At 51.4% G+C, this 18,504-nt stretch overlaps 1 protein-coding gene and 1 long non-coding RNA gene across 10 annotated transcripts in view; one reads left to right on the forward strand and one right to left on the reverse strand.

Annotated features, from left to right (window-relative positions):
- Positions 1-18,504, reverse strand: part of LOC105723575 (uncharacterized) — a 139,431-nt gene that overhangs the window by 21,768 nt on the left and 99,159 nt on the right. For 6 of the 7 annotated variants that reach the window (XR_010344223.1, XR_010344221.1, XR_010344220.1 and 3 more), the window contains 2 exons: positions 5,759-5,917; positions 2,307-2,459 (listed from right to left, as the gene is read on the reverse strand). This is a non-coding gene — a long non-coding RNA (uncharacterized LOC105723575). The remainder of the gene's footprint in view (positions 1-2,306; positions 2,460-5,758; positions 5,918-18,504) is intronic. The other variant, XR_010344224.1, reaches the window with a different exon arrangement.
- On the forward strand, positions 6,759-16,709 carry LOC105723553 (kallikrein-6). Of its 3 annotated transcripts, XM_012461665.3 has the most exons (7): positions 6,772-6,867; positions 7,564-7,614; positions 8,048-8,095; positions 8,751-8,907; positions 12,435-12,682; positions 14,063-14,199; positions 16,021-16,709. In XM_012461665.3, the coding sequence occupies exons 3-7, from the start codon at positions 8,056-8,058 to the stop codon at positions 16,171-16,173; spliced, it is 735 nt and encodes a 244-aa protein (XP_012317088.1). In that variant the 5' UTR covers positions 6,772-6,867; positions 7,564-7,614; positions 8,048-8,055; the 3' UTR covers positions 16,174-16,709. The 3 variants fall into 3 exon arrangements, with proteins under 3 accessions (XP_012317107.1, XP_012317088.1, XP_012317098.1); XM_012461684.3 differs by lacking the exon at positions 8,048-8,095 and having other exon boundaries at positions 6,759-6,867; XM_012461675.2 differs by lacking the exon at positions 7,564-7,614 and having other exon boundaries at positions 6,790-6,867; positions 16,021-16,701.

The raw sequence follows: 18,504 nt of genomic DNA on the forward strand, positions 1-18,504 counted from the left end.
TGTGCTCAGATGTTCAGACCGCCACGTACTGTTCTGCACACAGGCATGTTGACATGGTGACAAAATTATCTCCCTCAGACCCAGGAGTTCTGGAGCCTAGCATGGCACAGTGCAAGTTAGTCACCTAGCACCTATCTCCCAGAGACAGCCACCCCTGCACCCTCTATCCCTCCAGGCAGGGACAGAAACTCCAGACACACAGCTGCTCCATCACACACACAGTAGCTCAAGCCGTCTCCCCACCCCGGCCTCCCAAAGTGCTGGGATTACAGGCGTGAGCCACCGCGCCAGGCAATACTGAAAGTGTCTGTGACCATCTCATGAGTGACAAATGAAGAGGGAGGCAGGAGGTTTACAGAGGGGATTGAGATGGCAGCAGACAGGACACCGGGGTCCCACTGGATCTCCAGAAGTGGGCAACCAGTGCTGGAGGAAAATGGTGGTTCCTGCTCCCCAAGAACCTTGGGAAGGGGGTAGGATGACGGAGGAGTCCTCCGTGACTCGGAGCCTGGCCACACCCCCAGCCACCTAACATCAAAGATCCTCTGTGTGGTCAGATGCTGCTGACCCTGACCGAGGAGCCACTCTAGCCCTCCTACCTGTTCTTCCTGTTTCTCTCCCAGAATTCCCTCCCCACAATCCTCCAGATCCTTCCTCTCCTTTTCTCACCTCCCTCTGAGTCTCTCCCAACCCAGCCACCCAGCCCTGTCATATTGCAGAAATTCTGCAGCCACTAATTCTGATTCTCCACATATAGGAGGTTAACACAAAAAACAGAGGAGTCCAGGCCCCCAGCCCCTCCTCCCTCAGACCCAGGAGTCCAGACCCTCAGTTCCTCCTCCCTCAGACCCGAGAGTCCTGACCCCCCAGCCCCTGCTCCCTCAGACCCAGGAGTCCTGACCCCCCAGCCCCTGCTCCCTCAGACCCAGGTGTCCAGACCACTCCCAGCCACTCAGACCCAGGAGTCCTGACCCCCCAGCCCCTCCTCCCTCAGACCCAGGAGTCCAGACCCCCCAGTCCCTCCTCCCTTAGACCCAGGAGTCCAGATCCCCAGTTCCTCCTCCCTTAGACCCAGGAGTCCAGGTGCCCAGACCCTTCTGTTTCTGGGCCTGCCAAGTTTAAAGAATGTCAAAAATTTTTGACCACCCAACCCTCTGAAGTTTTATCAATATTTCCTTTCTCTTCTGCCAGCCCCTCCAATACTCAATCTAGAATTTTAAAAGTAACAAAACATTGCATTTGCACTAGGTCAGCCTGGGGATCCCTGGCCCTGGCCGTCTGCTCTCCTACATCCAAGGTGCGGGTAGATTGGTTTGCAGTGACTGAGGTGGTACTAATGTTGAATGTTTTTTAAGTAATTCACTTTTCTTTGGGTAGGCAGGATAGTGTGATAGTCAAGGGACTAGCTCTGGATCCTGGCTTCTTGGGTTCAAATCCCAGTTCTAGCCCCTACCAGCTATTTGCCTTTAAGCTCAATCTTTCCCCATCCCTGTTCCTTAATCCTTGAAATGGGAGGAAGAGCACCTACTTTCTAGGGTTATTACAGAGATTCAATAAGTTAATACACAGAAAGTGCTCAAACATATATAAGGATTACATATATATAATTTATTTATACATATAATTTTAAAGGAATATATGTGAATTATTTATAAGGAATATATAATATTCCATATATATATATGGAATATATACATAATATAATATATGCTTCCACTGTATATATATATATATTATATCTCTCTCTCCTTATATCCTTATGTTGTATGATTCATATCCTTATAAATCATATAATATAATATATATATATGGCCTGGCTCTGTCGCCCAGGCTGGAGAGCAGTGGTATGATCATAGCTCACCGCAGCCTCAATCTCCTGGGCTCAAGCAATCCTCTTATCTCAGCCTTTCGAGTAGCTGGGACCACGCCTGGCTGATTTTTTTTTTTTAATTTTTATTTTTAGTAGACACAGGGTCTCACTATGTTGTCCAGGCTGGTCTCTAACTCCCAAGCCTTTCAAATAATCCTCCCACCTTAGCCTTCCAAAGTGCTGGGATCATAGGTGTGAGCCACTGCACCCAGACAAAGGATTTATTTATTGAAGATTTTTGCAGAGCAGGTCAATCTGGAGCAAAATATCCAGTAAATGGGCATTCAAGGAATGCGGAGATGGCAAACCACAAAGGTCACCAGAGAAGGGGTAGAGTTAGGAAGTTCTTTCTTTTCAAACTCCTCCACTCCCCACAGCCTAACACCTCCCTTCTTTCCCCACCCAGCTCTCAACAATTCCTCTCAAGTTCACTCACCTCATATTGTCATAAAACAGACCCAGTGAGGTCAGCAAGGGATGAGCCACATCTGCCACCATGTTGGAAGTTGAGCTCCCGTTCAGGCTCCATCATTTCCTGCGTGTTTGATGTTGAGTAATGAACTTCCATTCTGAGCCTCAGTTTTCTTATCTGTAAAATGGGAGTGGGTGTGAGGAACTCATTTAGTCATCTGGTCATGTTTCCTAAGGCTTCTTCTGGGCCAGATCCTATGTGGGTGCTTGGGACACAGGAATGAATCAACCCTGTACCTGCCCTCAAGGAGCTCACGGTCCAGTGGAAGAGACAACAAATGTCAATCCAGGTGGCCCCAGTCCAGGGCAGACTGACCGAGACACCAGCTGTGGGAATTTACATGAGAGAATGAGTAATCCAACTGCAGCAGGTGGAGGCTGGGTGGTGTTTAGGGAAGGTTTCCTGGAGGAGGTGATGTCCAGGCAAAGACTTGAAGGACAGGTTATTGACAGGAAAAGGTGGGGAAAACGTGCTAAGAAGAGAGAATAGGCCGGGCACGGTGACTCACACCTGTAATCCCAGCACTTTGGGAGGCCACGGTGGGTGGATCACCTGAGGTCAGGAGTTCAAGACCAGCCTGACCAACATGGTGAAACCCCATCTCTACTAAAAATACAAAAATTAGCCGGGCATGGTGGCATGCACCTTTAATCCCAGCTACTCAGGAGGCTGAGGCAGGAGACTTGCTTGAACCCAGGAGGCGGAGGTTGCAGTGAGTAGAGATTGCGCCACTGCACTCCAGCCTGGGTGACAGAGACTCCATCTCAAAAAAAGGGAGAATAGCATTGAGTGAAGGGCCAGAGGCCAGAGGGCATGGCATGGGTAGGGAAGCTTGATGTGACCTAGAAAGCAGGAGCCACATGGAGAAGTAGGCATAGCTGTTTCATGCAGTGTGGGGCCATTCACCACTTAGGGTTCTTTCTAAAAAAATTTTTGACAGGGTCTGGCTCTGTCACACTAGAGTGCAGTGGCGTGATTATGGCTTTCTGCAGCCTCAGCCTGCAGCCTCAAGCAACTCTCCCACCTCAGCTTCCAGCATAGCTGGGACCACAGATGTGTGTCATCACATTTAGGTAATTTTTTTTTTTTTTTTTTTTTAGAGATAGGTTCTCACTATATTACCTAGGCTGGTCTTGAACTCCTGGGCTCAAGAGATCTTTCTGCCTCTGCCTCCCAAAGTGCTTGGATTACAAGCATGAGCCACCTTGTCCAGCCATGTCCAGGGCTCTTGATGGCTTAAAAATGAGCTCCAAGGGCCGGGTGCGGTGGCTCACGCCTGTAATCTCAGCACTTTGGGAGGCCGAGGCGGGCGGATCACGAGGTCAAGAGATCGAGACCATCCTGGTCAACATGGTGAAACCCCGTCTCTACTAAAAATACAAAAAATTAGCTGGGCATGGTGGCGCGTGCCTGTAATCCCAGCTACTCAGGAGGCTGAGGCAGGAGAATTGCCTGAACCCAGGAGGCGGAGGTTGCGGTGAGCCGAGATCGCGCCATTGCACTCCAGCCCGGGTAACAAGAGCGAAACTCCGACTCAAAAAAAATAATAATAATAAATAAATAAATGAGCTCCAACCGAGACATCTGTAAATATATATGACACAACAGATTCCAAACACTCAGGGTGCCAAAAAGTAAGAAGGCAAATAATGCCTTTACTAATTTTCTTATTTTTATTTTGTATGATAATATTTTGAATATATTGAATTCAATGAACTATTAGAATTAGGTGCTCCTGTTTCTTTTTAATTTTTTTTCTTTTGAATGTATTTATTAATATTATTGAGTCAGGGGTCTTGCTTTGTTGCCCAGGCTGGGGTGCAGTGGCACAATCACAGCTCACTGCAGCCGGGACCTCCCAGGCAATTCCCCCACATCAGCCTCCTGAGTAGCTGAGACTACAGGTGTGCACCACCATGTCAGCTAATGTTTTTTCTTTTTGCAGAGATGGGCTCTCATTATGTTGCCGAGGCTGGTTGTGAAGTCCTGGACTCAAGCGATCTACCCACCTCGGCCTCCCAAAGTGCTAAGATTACAGACATGAGCCACCACGCCTGACCTTAAGTTTATTTTTTAATTGGCAAGTAAAAATTGTATCTGTTTCTGGTGCATAACATCATGTTTGATATGTGTATGTATACATTGTGGAATGGGTAAATCAAGATAAGTAACATATGCATTACTTCACACCCTTATTTTCTGTGGTAAGGACACTTAAATCTTTTTACTTAAAAAAAAGATGTGTGGTGATTGGAAACGTAAATGTGCATGCATTCCTGGCATCACATTTCATTCGACAGTGCCTCTCTGGATGCTGAAGGTTCTCAAACACCAGGCCGGGGGGCTGGGACTTGGTCCCAAGGGAGATGGGGACAGGGCTGTGAGAGGAGGGGCAGGGTCAGCACAAGGCATAGAAAGGCCTCTCTGGGGTCAGGCAAGGGATACAGAGGAGGGCCCCTCAGACCCAGGAGTCTAGGTCCTTAGCCTCTCCTCCTTCAGACTAAGGAGTCCAGGCCCCCAGCCCCTCCTCCCTCAGACATAGGAGTTCAGGCCCTCATTGCATTCAGGGACCAGTGCTTCCCTCCATGGAGGCCTGGTCCAGGTGGGAGAGGCGTAGCTCTGAGCTGGGGCTGGGGGGACAGAGAGGAAGGGATCCCCCAGAGAGAGGAGGCAGAGGGATAGGGCCTGGTCACTGGGCTGTGCAACATCAGACTTGGTGTCTGTGAGGATGGCAGGTCCTGAGAAGAAGATGCTGAGGTCAGTGTGGACCAAGTGTGAAGAAGCACCCAGAAAGGATACTGAATACCAAAGTAGTCTTCATCCCTGCAGTGATAGGGGCTGGGCAATGTAAGGTGACAATTAGATTTAATGCAAGAGAAAGAAAAGGGTTGGCCGGGAGCAGTGGCTCATGCCTGTGGTCCCAGCTTCTGGGGAGACTGAAGTGGGAGGGTCACTTGAGCCCAGAAGGGTTGAGGCTGCCATGAGCAATGATGGTGCCACTGCACTCCAGCCTGGGCAACAGAAAAAGACCTAGTCTCGAAAGAAAAAATAATTATCTGTATGTTACCTGCAGTGCCCAGGCCAAGCAGGTGCTGAGCCAAACTTCGTTCCTGCCATCGCCCTGATTACCCAGCGACCTCCCCCTCCTCCTTTCCCTCCACTCCACCACACACACACCCCTGCCCTCCAGCCCGTACCAACCACCCAACCACTGCCTGCCGTTTCCCACGCGCACACAGGCCAGGCATCTTCACGGCCTGTCCGCCTGACCTACGCCTCGCTCAGCTTTCTAGGCCCAAGTTCAAAAGCACCTCCCAAGTCTTCCTGGATCCCTCAGCTGCTGCCCGGCACCACTATCTCATCACAGCCTCGTGTCACTCTCAAAAGTGCCCTCCGATTCCCACTTAACCCCACACCTCTTGCTGTGTGTCCACATCTCATCAATAAGGCCCAAGTCCTCCTGCATCCTGCTGTCTTCCCCATCGCTGGGGAATGATCCCCCCGAGCTCCTGGAGAACCTGACTCCCTTCTGGGTAAACACAATGCTTCTCCCCAGGGAAATCTTCGAAGTGACGCTGGAAAAGACAAGCAGAGAGAGTCAGAGGATCAAGGGGAAAGAAAGCGAGAGAGAGGCGGGGCACAGAGGCTCACGCCTGTAATCCAGTACTTTGGGAGGCCGAGGGGGTGGGGGTGGATCACCTGATGTCATGAGTTTGAGACCAGCCTGGCCAACATGGTGAAACCCTGTCTCTACTAAAAATACAAAAATTAGCTGGGCGTGGTGATGGGCGCCTGTGATCCCAGCTACTCAGGAAGCTGAGGCAGGAGAATCACTTGAACCCAGGAGGCAGAGGTTGCAGTAAACTGAGATTGCACCACTATTGCACGCAGCCTGGGTGAAAGAGTGAGACTACATTGAAGAAAGAAAGAGAGAAAGAGAGACAGAGAGAGGAAGGAAGGAAGGGAGAGAGGGAGGGAAGGAGGGGGAGAAAGAGAGAAAAAAGAGAAAGACAGGACAAAACAAAGTGGAGAAAAAGGTAGAGAGACATAAATACAGAGAGTGAGATGGGGGGGAGCGAGAGAGAGAAGAGAGAGAGAGAGAAGCCCCCTCCCCTCCGTGGCCCGGGAGACAGATGGAGCAAGAGGCCTCAGAGGCAGGCAGACTTGGAGGAGAAGGACCAGAAGGACGAGGAGTGCTGAAATCTCCAGTCTGGCCAGGTGGGCAGTCAGAGGCTGCAAAGGAGGACTGTCAGACAGGGACAATGGGAAGCCATTGATGTAGCCACCCGCCCGCCGGAAGAGAGGTTGAGGCACGGAGCTGCTGGGAGCATGGCACTGGGGTGCTAGGGACGGACAAAGCCCGATTGTTCCTGAGCCCTTTCCCCACAGCGCCTGGGCCTGCTCCCCAGCCTGGGGCAGGGGCGGGGGCAGTGTGGTGTCACATGCTGTCTCCCTGGCTGGCTGGCTTGCTCTCTCCTGGGGACACGGAGGTCAGCAGGCAGCACACAGAGGGACGTACGGGCAGGTGTGTGAGTCACCCCAACCCTACTGAACCCGGGCAGGCTGGTTCCCAGTACCTGAGGGCTCTGGAGCCTGGAGTAAGGACCTGCAGGTCCCTCGGTGGCACAGAGAGTGCTGGGGGTGCAGGAAGGCCTGGGACACCATCTGCTTGCCCCAGAGGCTGGAATTTCAGTCTTCAGACACTTTCATTCCCTGAAACCTGGAGGTCTAAGGACTGAGCAGACTAGAACTGCCTCTGCCTCAGATTCAGGGCCCAGCGCTTCCTCCCTCAGACCCAGGAGTCCAGGCCCCCAGCCCCTCAGCCCCTCCTCCATCAGACCCAGGAGTCCAGGCCCTCATTGTACTCAGGGACCAGAGCTCCCCTCCCTGGAGGCCTGGTCAGGGGTCAGCAGGAGCACAGCGTGGGGGCAGGAGGAATGTGTGTGGGAGGCCTGGGTAAGGAGGAAAAGGGTGGAACCAGTCTCCTGGCTCAGGGACCTGGGGAGATGGGGGTGTTTAAAAGGAAGTCCCAGAAGCATCTGGGGACAGAAGCAGCTTCCTTCAAGGAAGCCTGAGAGCCGAGGGTGTGAGTCTGGCAGTCCCTGCAGCCCTGGGCGCTGCAGCCCCTGCATCCTCTGCTTGGCTCTGTCACTGCCTCTGAGTGTCTTCTCTCCCCACGGCTCCCCACATTTCTGACTCTTTCTGCCTCCTTGTCTGGAAGCTGCCCCTTCCCCAACTCAAGAACCCCCGGAGGCCCAGTGGCCTGCAGCAGGTAAGATCACGGGCATCACAGAACCTGCAGGGCTGGGCAGGGCGGTGACCTGGGAGCACAGAGCCAGGTGCAGAGGAAAGCTCCCAAAGAGAGGAAGAACGCTAGGGCCCCCTAGGGTAACACTCTCCTTTCCTCAGAAAGGCAAATGAGAGCTCAAGAAAGTAGAAAGATTTAATCAGAATCTCACCGTGAGTCACTGGACCCACAGACATAGTTTCGGATTCTCTTTGGCACTGTTTGTGTGGGTCCCTTTGATGAAAGACATGCATGGGTTGGGAAAGAAGAAATCAGGAGGCTAGACGGGAAGGACAGAGGTCAAGGCCGGAGAGGGTAGCAGGCCTGGCAGGAAGGAGAGGATGGGGAGGGAGCAGGCAGAGGGACGCAGGGCAGGGTTGAGGCCGTGACTAATGGAGCGTTTGGCTTCCCCTCTCAGGAGCGGCCATGAAGAAGCTGCTGGTAGTGCTGAGTCTGATGGCTGCAGGTGGGGAAAGGATACTGGAAAGGGGGAAGCTTGCAGATGGGATTGGGCTTGTTGATGGGGATACACACAGGGTTGGGGTGGGGGTCTGAAATGAGGAAGACGTTGGGGATTAGGCTAAGGGGGGGAATACAGATGGGGAAGGTGGTGGGAGGGGTGAAGATAGGAGGGTTCAGGGGTGGCTTGGCTTTAGGGATGGGGCTCTAGACGGAGAAGAGGTAGGAGGTAGGTTGAAAAGTTAGAGCCTGGGTTTGTGATGGGAATGGGAAGTTTGAGGGTGGGAATATAGAGAAGCTTTTTTTTTCTTTTCTGAGACAGGATCTCCCTGTCTCCCAAGCTAGAGTGCAGTGGCGTAACCCCATAGTTCACTGCAGACTGCTGGGTCTCAAGGGATCCTCCTGCCTCAGCCTCCCAAGTAGCTGGGACTACAGGCATATGCCGCCATACCCGGCCAATTTTTTTGATTTTTAGTGGAGATGAGGTCTCACTGTGTTACCCAGGCTGGTCTCAAACTCCTGGGCTCAAGCAATCCTCCTGCCTCAGCTGGGACGACAGGCATAAGCCACTGCGCCTGAGCAATCTTGATAGGCGTTCACCTTGAGGGGGTGCGCTTGGTTTCTCCCGACCTTCTCTCTGACTCGGAGCCTCTCTCCCTCAGCATGGGCAGAGGAGCAGAATAAGCTGGTGCATGGCGGACCCTGCGAAAAGACGCGTCACCCCTACCAAGCTGCCCTCTACACCTCGGGCCACTTGCTCTGCGGTGGCGTCCTTATCCATCCACTGTGGGTCCTCACAGCGGCCCACTGCAAAAAACCGTGAGTCTACGCTGTGAATGAACAGCAGATGCAACCAGACCCCGAGGGTGTCTTGTAGATGTCAGGCAGGAGGTGACACAGGCATCCCTCCCGTCCCAGCGTGTGGCCATCCGATAGCCAGGTGCATTCAGCCAGTGTTTAACTGAGCACTTCATGTGTGCCAGGCCCTGGGGGTACAGCAGTTGGTGGGGGGAAAAAAACAAGCAAAATTGCTGTTTTCATGAACTTACCTTCTAATGAGGAATTGGATCATTTGGGCACCTGCAGGGCATGATGGGCATTTGGATTTAATTGTGAGCACAGTAGGAAGCCACTGTGCAGTTTTGTCCTTGTTTGTTTGTTGAGAGGGAGTCTTGCTCTGTCACCCAGGCTGGAGTGCAGTGGCACGATCTCGACTCACTGCAATCTCTGCCTCCTGGGTTCGTGTTTCTCCTGCCTCAGCACCCCAAGTAGCTGGGATTATAGGTGTGCACCACCATGCCTGGCTAATTTTTTCATTTTTAGTAGAGACGGGGGTTTCACCATGTTGGCCAGGCTGATCTCGAACTCCTGACCTCAGATGATCCACCTGCCTCAGCCTCCCGAAGTGCTGGGATAACAGGCAAGAGCCACCGTGCCTGGCCTGACTTACATTTTTACAAGCACCCTGGCTATGATGTGGAAAGCAGCCTGGGCAAGAGGAGAGGGAGGGAGACCTATGTGGGGGCTGTTGCTTTCGTCTGACCACGTAAGAGGGTGGCTTGAACCCAGGCGGTGGCAGTGGGGATGGAGGGAAGTTGAATACCTTGAGATGTTGGATTTTGAGACAGAGCCAGAAGAATCTGGTAATGAGAAACAGGAGGGAGAGAGAAGAAGCAGGGCTTCTGGGGATTTTTCCTGAACAACTGGGTGTTTTGCCACGTCTTTCTCTGAGCTGGGGGAGAAGAAAAGAGAAACAGGCTGGGTGTGGGGAGGGGAGCATCTGACATTTTGCTTTAACCACGGTGAGTTTTAGATGCCTGGGAGATGTCCCAGCAGGGAGGCTGGGGAGGCCTCATGGAGCTCAGAGGAGAGGTCAGGACTAGAGGTAAAAATGAAGGCATCATTAGCAAACAGGTAGTATTTAAAGCCATGGGATTAGATGAGATCATCCAAAAAGTGGGCACAGATGGAGGAGCTGGAGGGCCTGGGACGAAAACCTCGGGCACTGAGGCTCGCTAGTTAGATTCACAACAGCTGCCATTGTGTTGCATGCTAACTACCGATCAGGTGTTGAGTGAAACCATTGATACACCTTTCCCAGAATCCCCACAACACGGGACTCTGGCACCATTTTGCAAATGAAACTGAGGAGTAGAGAAATAGCAAGTGACAGTCTCTGGGGTGGTCTCCCCTGAGCCCAAGGAGACTCGAGATGCCCCCCACCACCATCATTCATTCCTTTGATGCACATTAACTCAGAGCACCTGCTAAGTACCAGATTCGAGTTGGGCAGTGAAGATTCAGCAATGGATGAGACTCACACATCACCACTGCCCTCGGGAGCACAAGGACAGAAAGGTGCAGATGGGCAGTTCTTTAAGAAGCAAAGTGGGGGCTGGGCATGGTGGGTCACACCTGTAATCCCAGCACTTTGGGAGGCCAAGGCGGGAGGATTACTTGAAGTCAGGAGTTTGAGACCAGCCTGGCTAACATGGTGAAACCCCATCTCTACTGAAAATACAAAAAATTAGCTGGGCTAGGTGGCACATGCCTATAGTTCCAGCCACTTGGGAGACTAAGGCAGGAGAATCACTTGAACCTGGGAGGTGGAGGTTGCAGTAAGCCAAGATCACACCACTGCACTCCAGACCAAGAGACAGAGTGAGACTCTGCCTCAAAAAAAAAAAAAAAAAAAAAGCGGCAAATTGGGCTGGGCACGTTGGCTCACACCTGTAATCCCAGCACTTTGGGAAGCCAAGGCAGGTGGATCACTTGAGGCCAGGAGTTCTAAGCTGCAGTGAGCAGTGATCTACAGAGTGCTGCTGCTGGTCCAGCCTGGACAACAGAGCAAGACTGTGTCTCAAAAAAATAAAATAAAAAGCAAACCCTACAAAACCCCATATAATTACAAATTATGAAGGAAGAGAATAGGGTACCTACTTTAGATAGAGGAGGGTCAGGAAGGACTTTCTGATGAGATAAAATCCAAGCGGAGGCATGAAGATGGGGAAAAAGTGTTCAGGGCAGAGGAAAGGCAGGAATAGCACCCCTGCTTGAGAACCATCTTAAGTATTCTCAGAACAGAGTTTCCCCGTTCACTGGAGGCCAGAAGGTGCTGGGAGATAAGGTTGGAAAGTGACTACAGCCAGATCACACAAGGACTCTAGTGCCAAGTGAGGAGCCCAGGCTTTATTCTTAGGACAATGGGGAGCCGTGGGAGATGTCTGACTGTTTGTTTCATGAATATGTATCAAATGCCTATCATGGGCCAGGTGCTGGTCAAGAAACTGGAGATACTATATCTGAACAAAAATCCCCATCTTGACATCCTAGAGCTGCACTGTCTGATAAGGTAGCCATCACCCACATATAGCAAATTATGTTGAAATTAATGAAATGAAAGCTCCACAAGCCACATTTCAAGTACTGGGCAGCCACGTCTGGACAGTGCAGATAGGGATTATGCCATTGTAACATTTAGTGTACAGCCTTGCTATGCAAAAAGGAGAAACAACACAATGAGTAAATATTTAACAATAAATATATAGCATGTCAGATGATTGTGATAGGTTCTCTGGTGGAACAGAAATGGGAGGGAGATAGGAATTACCTACTGGAATAGGTACTTGTATTTTAATTGGGCAACTAAGGAAGGCTTCCCTCAGAGGTGACATTTAAAGGAAGTGAGGGAGTGAACTATGCAGATACTTGGAAGACAGACTTGCTGGCAGAGGGAACAGCAGTGCAAAGGCCCTGGGGTGGGAAGACCACTTTGGTGTTCAAGGAAAGACAGGGAAGCCAGTGTTTGGCTGGAGCAGAGGGAGAGAAGGGGAGATGGAGAGGAGATGTCTGAGAGATGATCGGACAGTGGCTTTGGCTTTGATTCTGAGTGAGATGGGAGTCATAGGAGAGGCTGAGCAGAGGAGGCACAGGACCAGTTTACGTTGTTAAGATATCTCTGGTTGCTTTGCGGAGGATGGACTGTGGGGGGCAGGGCTTGGGACAGAGCGGGGAGCTCAGTGAGGAGGCCGCTGCTCTAGTTCAGGTAAGAAGTGAAAAGGCAGCTCAAACCAAGACGGCAGCTGTGGAAATGGTGAGATGTGGCCAGATTCTGGATATGCTTCAGAGAGTGAAAAGGATTTCTGGACAGCCTGGATATAGGACATGAAATAAAGAGAGTGAAGAATAGCCCCCAAGATTACTCTGAAAAGATGGAATTGCCATTTACTCAGGAGGGAAAGACTGTGGGAGGAGCAGGCCAGCTGATTCATAACTTCCCAGCCCTTTCTGAAGCCTCAACTGTAGTCCAAGGGCTTCAGGTGAGACCCAGCCCTCTTCCTTCCCAGGAATCTTCAGGTCTTCCTGGGGAAGCATAACCTTCGGCAAAGGGAGAGTTCACAGGAGCAGAGCTCTGTGGTCCAGGCTGTGATCCACCCTGGCTACGATGCCTCCACCCATGACCAGGACATCATGCTGCTGCGCCTGGCACACCCAGCCAAGCTCTCTGAACTCATCCAGCCCCTTCCCCTGGAGAGAGACTGCTCAGCCAACTACACCAGCTGCCACATCCTGGGCTGGGGCAAGACAGCAGATGGTCAGTAGTGGGAGGCTGGTAGGGAACAGGCTACTGCCTACGGGGGAAGGTGGGCCAAAGGATGGAGGGTGGGACAATTGGTGAGGGGCCAGGGGAAGATGGCTAATGGTGACGACCAATGGGACAGGGTTTCCATGGGAGAAAGGTCAAGGGGGAGGGAGGGTGAATTTGGGAGCTGGGCCAATGAGTGAACAGCCAACAGAAAATGTAGACCAATGGGTGACTAGCATCGGAGAGATTTCAATGAAGAGGGAAGGTCAGTGGGGAGACTCTCATCAGGAAGGTCAACAGTCAAAGGAGACTGATCAGGATGTGCTGAAGAGCAGGAAGGAATAATGGAGAAGGAACTGATGGAAGAAGAGAAACCAATAAAGCTCAAGAGCCAACCGAAGGATGTGAATGAAGACAGTGAATGCACGTAGAGTTGATGGAGGAGGGACTAAAGGGAAAGGGTCAATGGTTCAGAGGAGTCACTAGAGGAAAAAACAGCAGAAGCCATGAAAGGTGGGCCTGGGGGTGAAGGGCCAATAAGAAAGGAGAGCCATTGACTGAAGGGCCAATGGGAAGGGAGAACCAATGTGGGAGGATGGGGCAAGTTAGAAAAGGACCAATGAGGGAGGTGGACCATTGGATGAAGGTCTAATAGGAAGGGAGAGCCAATGGGGGATGGTGTGGCCAGTTAGAAAAGGACCAAAGAGGGAGGCAGACCAATAGGAATAGAGAGCTGATGAGGGAGGGCAGGGCAAGTTAGGAAAAGGACCAATGAGGAAGGTAGACCATTGGATGAAGGGCCAATAGAAAGGGACAACCCATGAGGGAGGGTGGGGACAGTTAGAAAAGGACCAATGACGGAGGTAAACCATTGAAAGAAGAACCAATAGAAAGGAAGAACCAATGGGAGAGGGCCAGTTAGGAAAAGACCAATGGTCACACAGTGACCAATCAAGAGGAATCAAGAGGCAAGAAGTGTCCAATGAAGAATGGACTAATGAGCAGGAGGGGTACGGCAGAGGAGGGACTAATAGAAGAAGAGACTTCCAGGTCAAAACTGAAACGACTAAGAAGGTGGGACCAGTGGAAGAGAGAAAAGTGGAGGAGGGACCTAAGAGAAAAGGAAAACCAATAGGAAATGAGGACTCAGGGAGAAGAGACTATTAATGAGGAAGACAGCCAATGAGAAGGAATAATGATAGAGGGACCAATTAGGAGGCAGGGACGATGGAAATGGGTTGTAAGAATGAAAGACAAACAGGGAGAGGGGAATCAATGGAAAAGAGGAACAAATAGGGGATGGAGGACTTATAGGGGAGGGGGGATGGCTGGAGAGGATGTGGGGAGTACAGGGCCTGGGCTGAGCCTGGCTCATCTCTCTCCTAACAGGTGATTTCCCTGACACCATCCAGTGCGCATACATTCACCTGGTGTCCCGTGAGGAGTGTGAGCATGCCTACCCTGGCCAGATCACCCAGAACATGTTGTGTGCTGGGGATGAGAAGTATGGCAAGGATTCCTGCCAGGTGAGGTGACCGGGACCTGCCAGTTACACAGCCAGAGACAGGACGAAGGCACAAAAACATGACCGAGACAGGAAGAGAAACATGGGCCACAAGAGAGCTTTACAGAGACATAGAGACAGGCTGAGGGAGAACCCAAGCCCTGAAAATAAAGAGAGACTTAGTTCAACACAGACACACTCAGGGACATGCAGAGATATAAAGCCACAGCCAGCAGAGACAAGGATGGAGGTGGCAGGATCAAGAACCAGAGAGGCCAAGTGCAGTGGCTCATGCCTGTCACACCGTCACTTTGGGAGGCCAAGTTGGGAGGATCACCTGGGGTCAGGAATGCAAGACTAATCTGGCCAACATGGCAAAACCCTGTCTCTACTAAAAATACAAAAATTAGCCAGGCATGGTGGTACATGCCTGTGTAGTCCCAGCCACTCAGAAGGCTGAGGCAGGAGAATTGCTTGAACCCAGGAGGTGAAGGCTGCAGGGAGCTGAGATCGTGCCACTCCAGTCCAGCCTGGGGACAGAGCCAGACTCTATCTAAAAAAAAAAAAAAAAAAAAAAAAGAATCAGAGAGAGGCAGTAAGGAGAGGAGGCAGGTGGTGTGAGGGGACTGTCCTTCAAACAGACCCCCCACAAATCCAGCTCAGAAACAACCAGGCTCTGGAGGAGGGAGACACTAGCTGGGAAAAGGTGACTCCCTCCCGAATACTTTAACTTGGGTTTTCTCCATTGTCATCCACTCAGTCTCTCTTCTTTACGCCAGAATGACTAATGCATTGAGGGATGTGCAGAGACCAACCAAGAGGGAGACAGAGGCAGAGACAGAGACAGAGACAGGGAAAGCGATACATAGCAAGCCTATCCTCAGCACACGAGGTGGAGAGGTGTCCCTGGGCAGAATAGTGCAAGGCACATCTCTCCCTGGGCCTGCCCTAGCTCTCTCCCTCTGGGTCTTATTTTTTTTTTTTTTCTTTCTGAGGTGGAGTCTCACTCTGTTGCCCAGACTAGAGTGCAGTGGCGCAATCTCAACTCACTGCAACCTCTTCCTCCCAGGTTCAGGCGATTCTCCTGCCTCAGCCTCCCGAGTAGCTGGGACTACAGGCATCCGCCACCACACCCGGCTAATTTTGTGGTTTTTTAGGAGAGACAGGGTTTTCACCATGTTGGCCAGGCTGGTCTCAAACTCCTGAGCTCAGGTGATACGCCCGCCTCAGCTTCCCAAAGTGCTGGGATTACAGGTGTGAGTCACTGCACCCAGCTTCCCCTGGGTTTTATTATTTCCTCCTCCTCTTCTCTGCCTCCTCCTTCCTCGTTTATCTTCTTTTCCTCCTCTGCCTCCTCCTTCTTTCTCTCCCTCTACCTCTCCTCCTCCTCCTCCTCTTCCTCCTCCTTCCTCTCCCTCTCCCCAACACCTCTCCTCCCCCTCCTTCCTCTCTTTCTCCTCCTCCCTCTTCTTCTCTTTCTCCTCCCCCCTCCTTCCTCTCTTTCTCCTTCTCCTCTTCCTCCTTCTTAGTCTTAGTCATCCTCGTCTTTTCTCCCTCTCTCCATCTGCCTCTGTACCTCTGGCTCCATTCTTAAATTTATTCTCTTTCTTCCTCTCTTGGCATCTTGGCATTTCTTCTCTGTGTCTGTGTTTGAGTCTCCTTTAGTCTCTCTCTACCTTTCTCTGTGTGTGTATGTGTCTGTCTCTCTCTCTCTGTGTCTCTGAGTCTTTCTCTCCATTTTTGAGTGTCTCTGTCCCTTTCTACATGTCTCTGTCTCTGTCTCTCTCACTCCCGCAGTCTCTGGGTTTCTATCTGTATCTGACTTTCTCCCTCTTTCCCGCAGGGCGATTCTGGGGGTCCGCTGGTATGTGGAGACCGCCTCCGAGGCCTTGTGTCATGGGGTAACATCCCATGTGGATCAAAGGAGAAGCCAGGAGTCTACACCAACGTCTGCAGATACACCAACTGGATCCAAAAAACCATTCAGGCCAAGTGACCCTGGCATGTGACGTCCAACTCCTGACCTACCTACCACCCCACTGGCTGGTTCCAGAACATCTCTCACCAAGACCTTGCCTCCCCTCCCCTCCTGCCCAGCTCTGACCCTGACGCTTAATAAAGACAGCGACACAAGAGCCCTGATTCTCCCTGGTTTTACCCCAGCTCCATCCTTGCATCACTGGGGAGGACTTGATGAGTGAGGACTTGGGCCGAGGTCTTACCCCCACCACTAAGAGGACACAGGAAAATCCCTTCTAAGCATCTCCCCTCCCTGATTATTCCACATGTTTGGTTTCTTCCTGCAGAGACCCCGCCATGTGTCTGGAATCCCAGCTATGCCTCTTAGTATCTGTGTCTCCTTGGGATATACCTTCCTTTACTGTAGATTTCTCATCTGTAAAATGAAGATAAGATTGATGTAGTCCCCATAAGGCAGTGGCTGTTGGGAAGATGTAAGGTTTCACACCCACGACATGCACAGAACAGCGCCTGGCCCACCATGCACTCAGTAAAGAGTGAATTGTATTATGAGTGGGGCTTTTTGCTTTGATTTTACGTCTACCTTTCTGAAATCTAGATATGCTCAGTTCTCCTTTACAGCCCAATTTGATTTTTCCTCCCCTCCAGGAAGGCACCCTTGACACCTCCATCTCTCTACACCTCAAGGATGGCTCTTGCCCCTAAATTTTTTGTTTTCACTGAGATGGCGTCTAACTCTGTTGCCCAGGCTGGAGTGCAGTGGCACGATCTTGGCTCGCTGCAACCTCCGCCTCCCAGGCTGACGTGACTCTCCTGCCTCAGCCTCCTGGGTAGCTGGGATTACAGGTGCACACCACCATACCCAGCTAATTTTTGTATATTTAGTAGAGGCGGGGTTTCACCATGTTGGTCAGGTGGTCTCGAACTCCTGACCTTATGATCCGCCCGCCTTGGCCTCCCAAAGTGTTGGGATTACAGGCGTGAGCCACTGTGCCTGGCCTAAACTTCCTTTGTCACAGCAAAAGCAGGGAGGTTGGAGGGTAGGAAGACATGGGTAAGGGTGATGGAAGAGGAAGGCAGGGGTCAGATCCCCAAGGACCTCAGATGCCAGTGTGAGAGGCTGGGACCTTCTCCTGAAGGCAATGGGGAGCCGTGGAAGGTCTGTGAGCCAGGGCAGCCCTGGGGCCATGTGCAGGATGAACCAGAGGGGAGGCACTGGAGGCTGGGACTAGGGAGGAGGTTGAGGTGATGGTGCAGGGAGGAAAGACGAGGGTTGAGGTGGGGCTGAGCCTGGGAGGACTGGAAAGCAAGGCTGGATATGAGCTCACCCTGTGGAGAGGTTCAGGAGGATGGCATTCTCTCAGAAGGAACAACACGTAGAAAAGCCTGGGGGTGTGAGGACACCTGTGAACCGTCCCGGATGGCAGAGGCTGGGGTTTGAGGTGGGAGAAATGAATGATGTGGCTGGAAATGTAGGTCAGTGGAAGATGATGCCACTGAGTGCCAGGCAGAAGAACTCGGACCTGATCCTGAGGGCCTGGGGGAGGAAGGATGCGTCAGACCGGCACTTCATCTCAAGAATCAAAGAAATGCCACATTTTATCATGGAGACGTGATGGAAGGAAGTGGATGACTTTTTGTTTGCTTTTTGAGATGGAGTTTTGCTCTTGTCACCCAGGCTGGAGTGCAATGGTGTGATCTCGGCTCACTGCAACCTCTGCCTCCCGGGTTCAAGTGATTCTGCTGCCTCAGCCTCTGGAGTAACTGGGATTACAGGCGCCCGCCACCACGCCAGGCTATGTTTTGTATTTTTAGTACAGACGGGGGTTTCACCATGTTGGTCAGGCTGGTCTCGAACTCCTGATCGCAGGTGATCTGCCCACCTTGACCTCCCAAAGTGCTGGAATTACAGACTCAAGCCACCACGCCTGACCTTGGTTTTCTCACTTTAATGAATGAAATATTAATTACCATAATCAAAACAAACCTCAGAATAGGTTTTTGTTATTTCGGGTTTTTTTTTTTTTTTTTTTCCTGTGCACTAAAACCAGTCTTAAGTGCTCTAAAATATCTTATTTAACACAGCTCGGTTGGTTTTTCGCCCTCAAGGAGTGAGGACCCAAAGAGGGCAGCATCTTTGGGCATCTTTGTCATTTTGTTCACGGACACCTCAGTCTGGCACATCACAGGTGAGTGTTTAATTAGCTCTTGCTTCGTAGTGAGGACAGAGACAGGGAGACATGAAGACAGATGCAAAGAGCTGGAGCAGACAGAAAAAACAGCCAGTGTGGAGAAGAGGTTTAGGCGGCCTTGGATGGCTCAGGAGTGGGGACGGAGAAGCCACCTT

Source organism: Aotus nancymaae, unplaced genomic scaffold (assembly GCF_030222135.1).
Source record: "Aotus nancymaae isolate 86718 unplaced genomic scaffold, 86718_ANA_hifiasm-v0.15.2.pri h1tg000028l, whole genome shotgun sequence".
Lineage (NCBI taxonomy): Eukaryota > Metazoa > Chordata > Mammalia > Primates > Aotidae > Aotus > Aotus nancymaae.

What these genes read in the sequence shown, in the direction of transcription:
- LOC105723553 (XM_012461665.3), top strand. Translation starts at nt 8,056, where the DNA reads ATGAAGAAGCTGCTGGTAGTGCTGAGTCTGATGGCTGCAG. An exon ending in GCGGCCCACTGCAAAAAACC is followed by an intron (nt 8,908 to 12,434) that starts GTGAGTCTACGC and finishes CTTCCTTCCCAG; the next exon opens with GAATCTTCAGGTCTTCCTGG. An exon ending in CTGGGGCAAGACAGCAGATG is followed by an intron (nt 12,683 to 14,062) that starts GTCAGTAGTGGG and finishes CTCTCCTAACAG; the next exon opens with GTGATTTCCCTGACACCATC.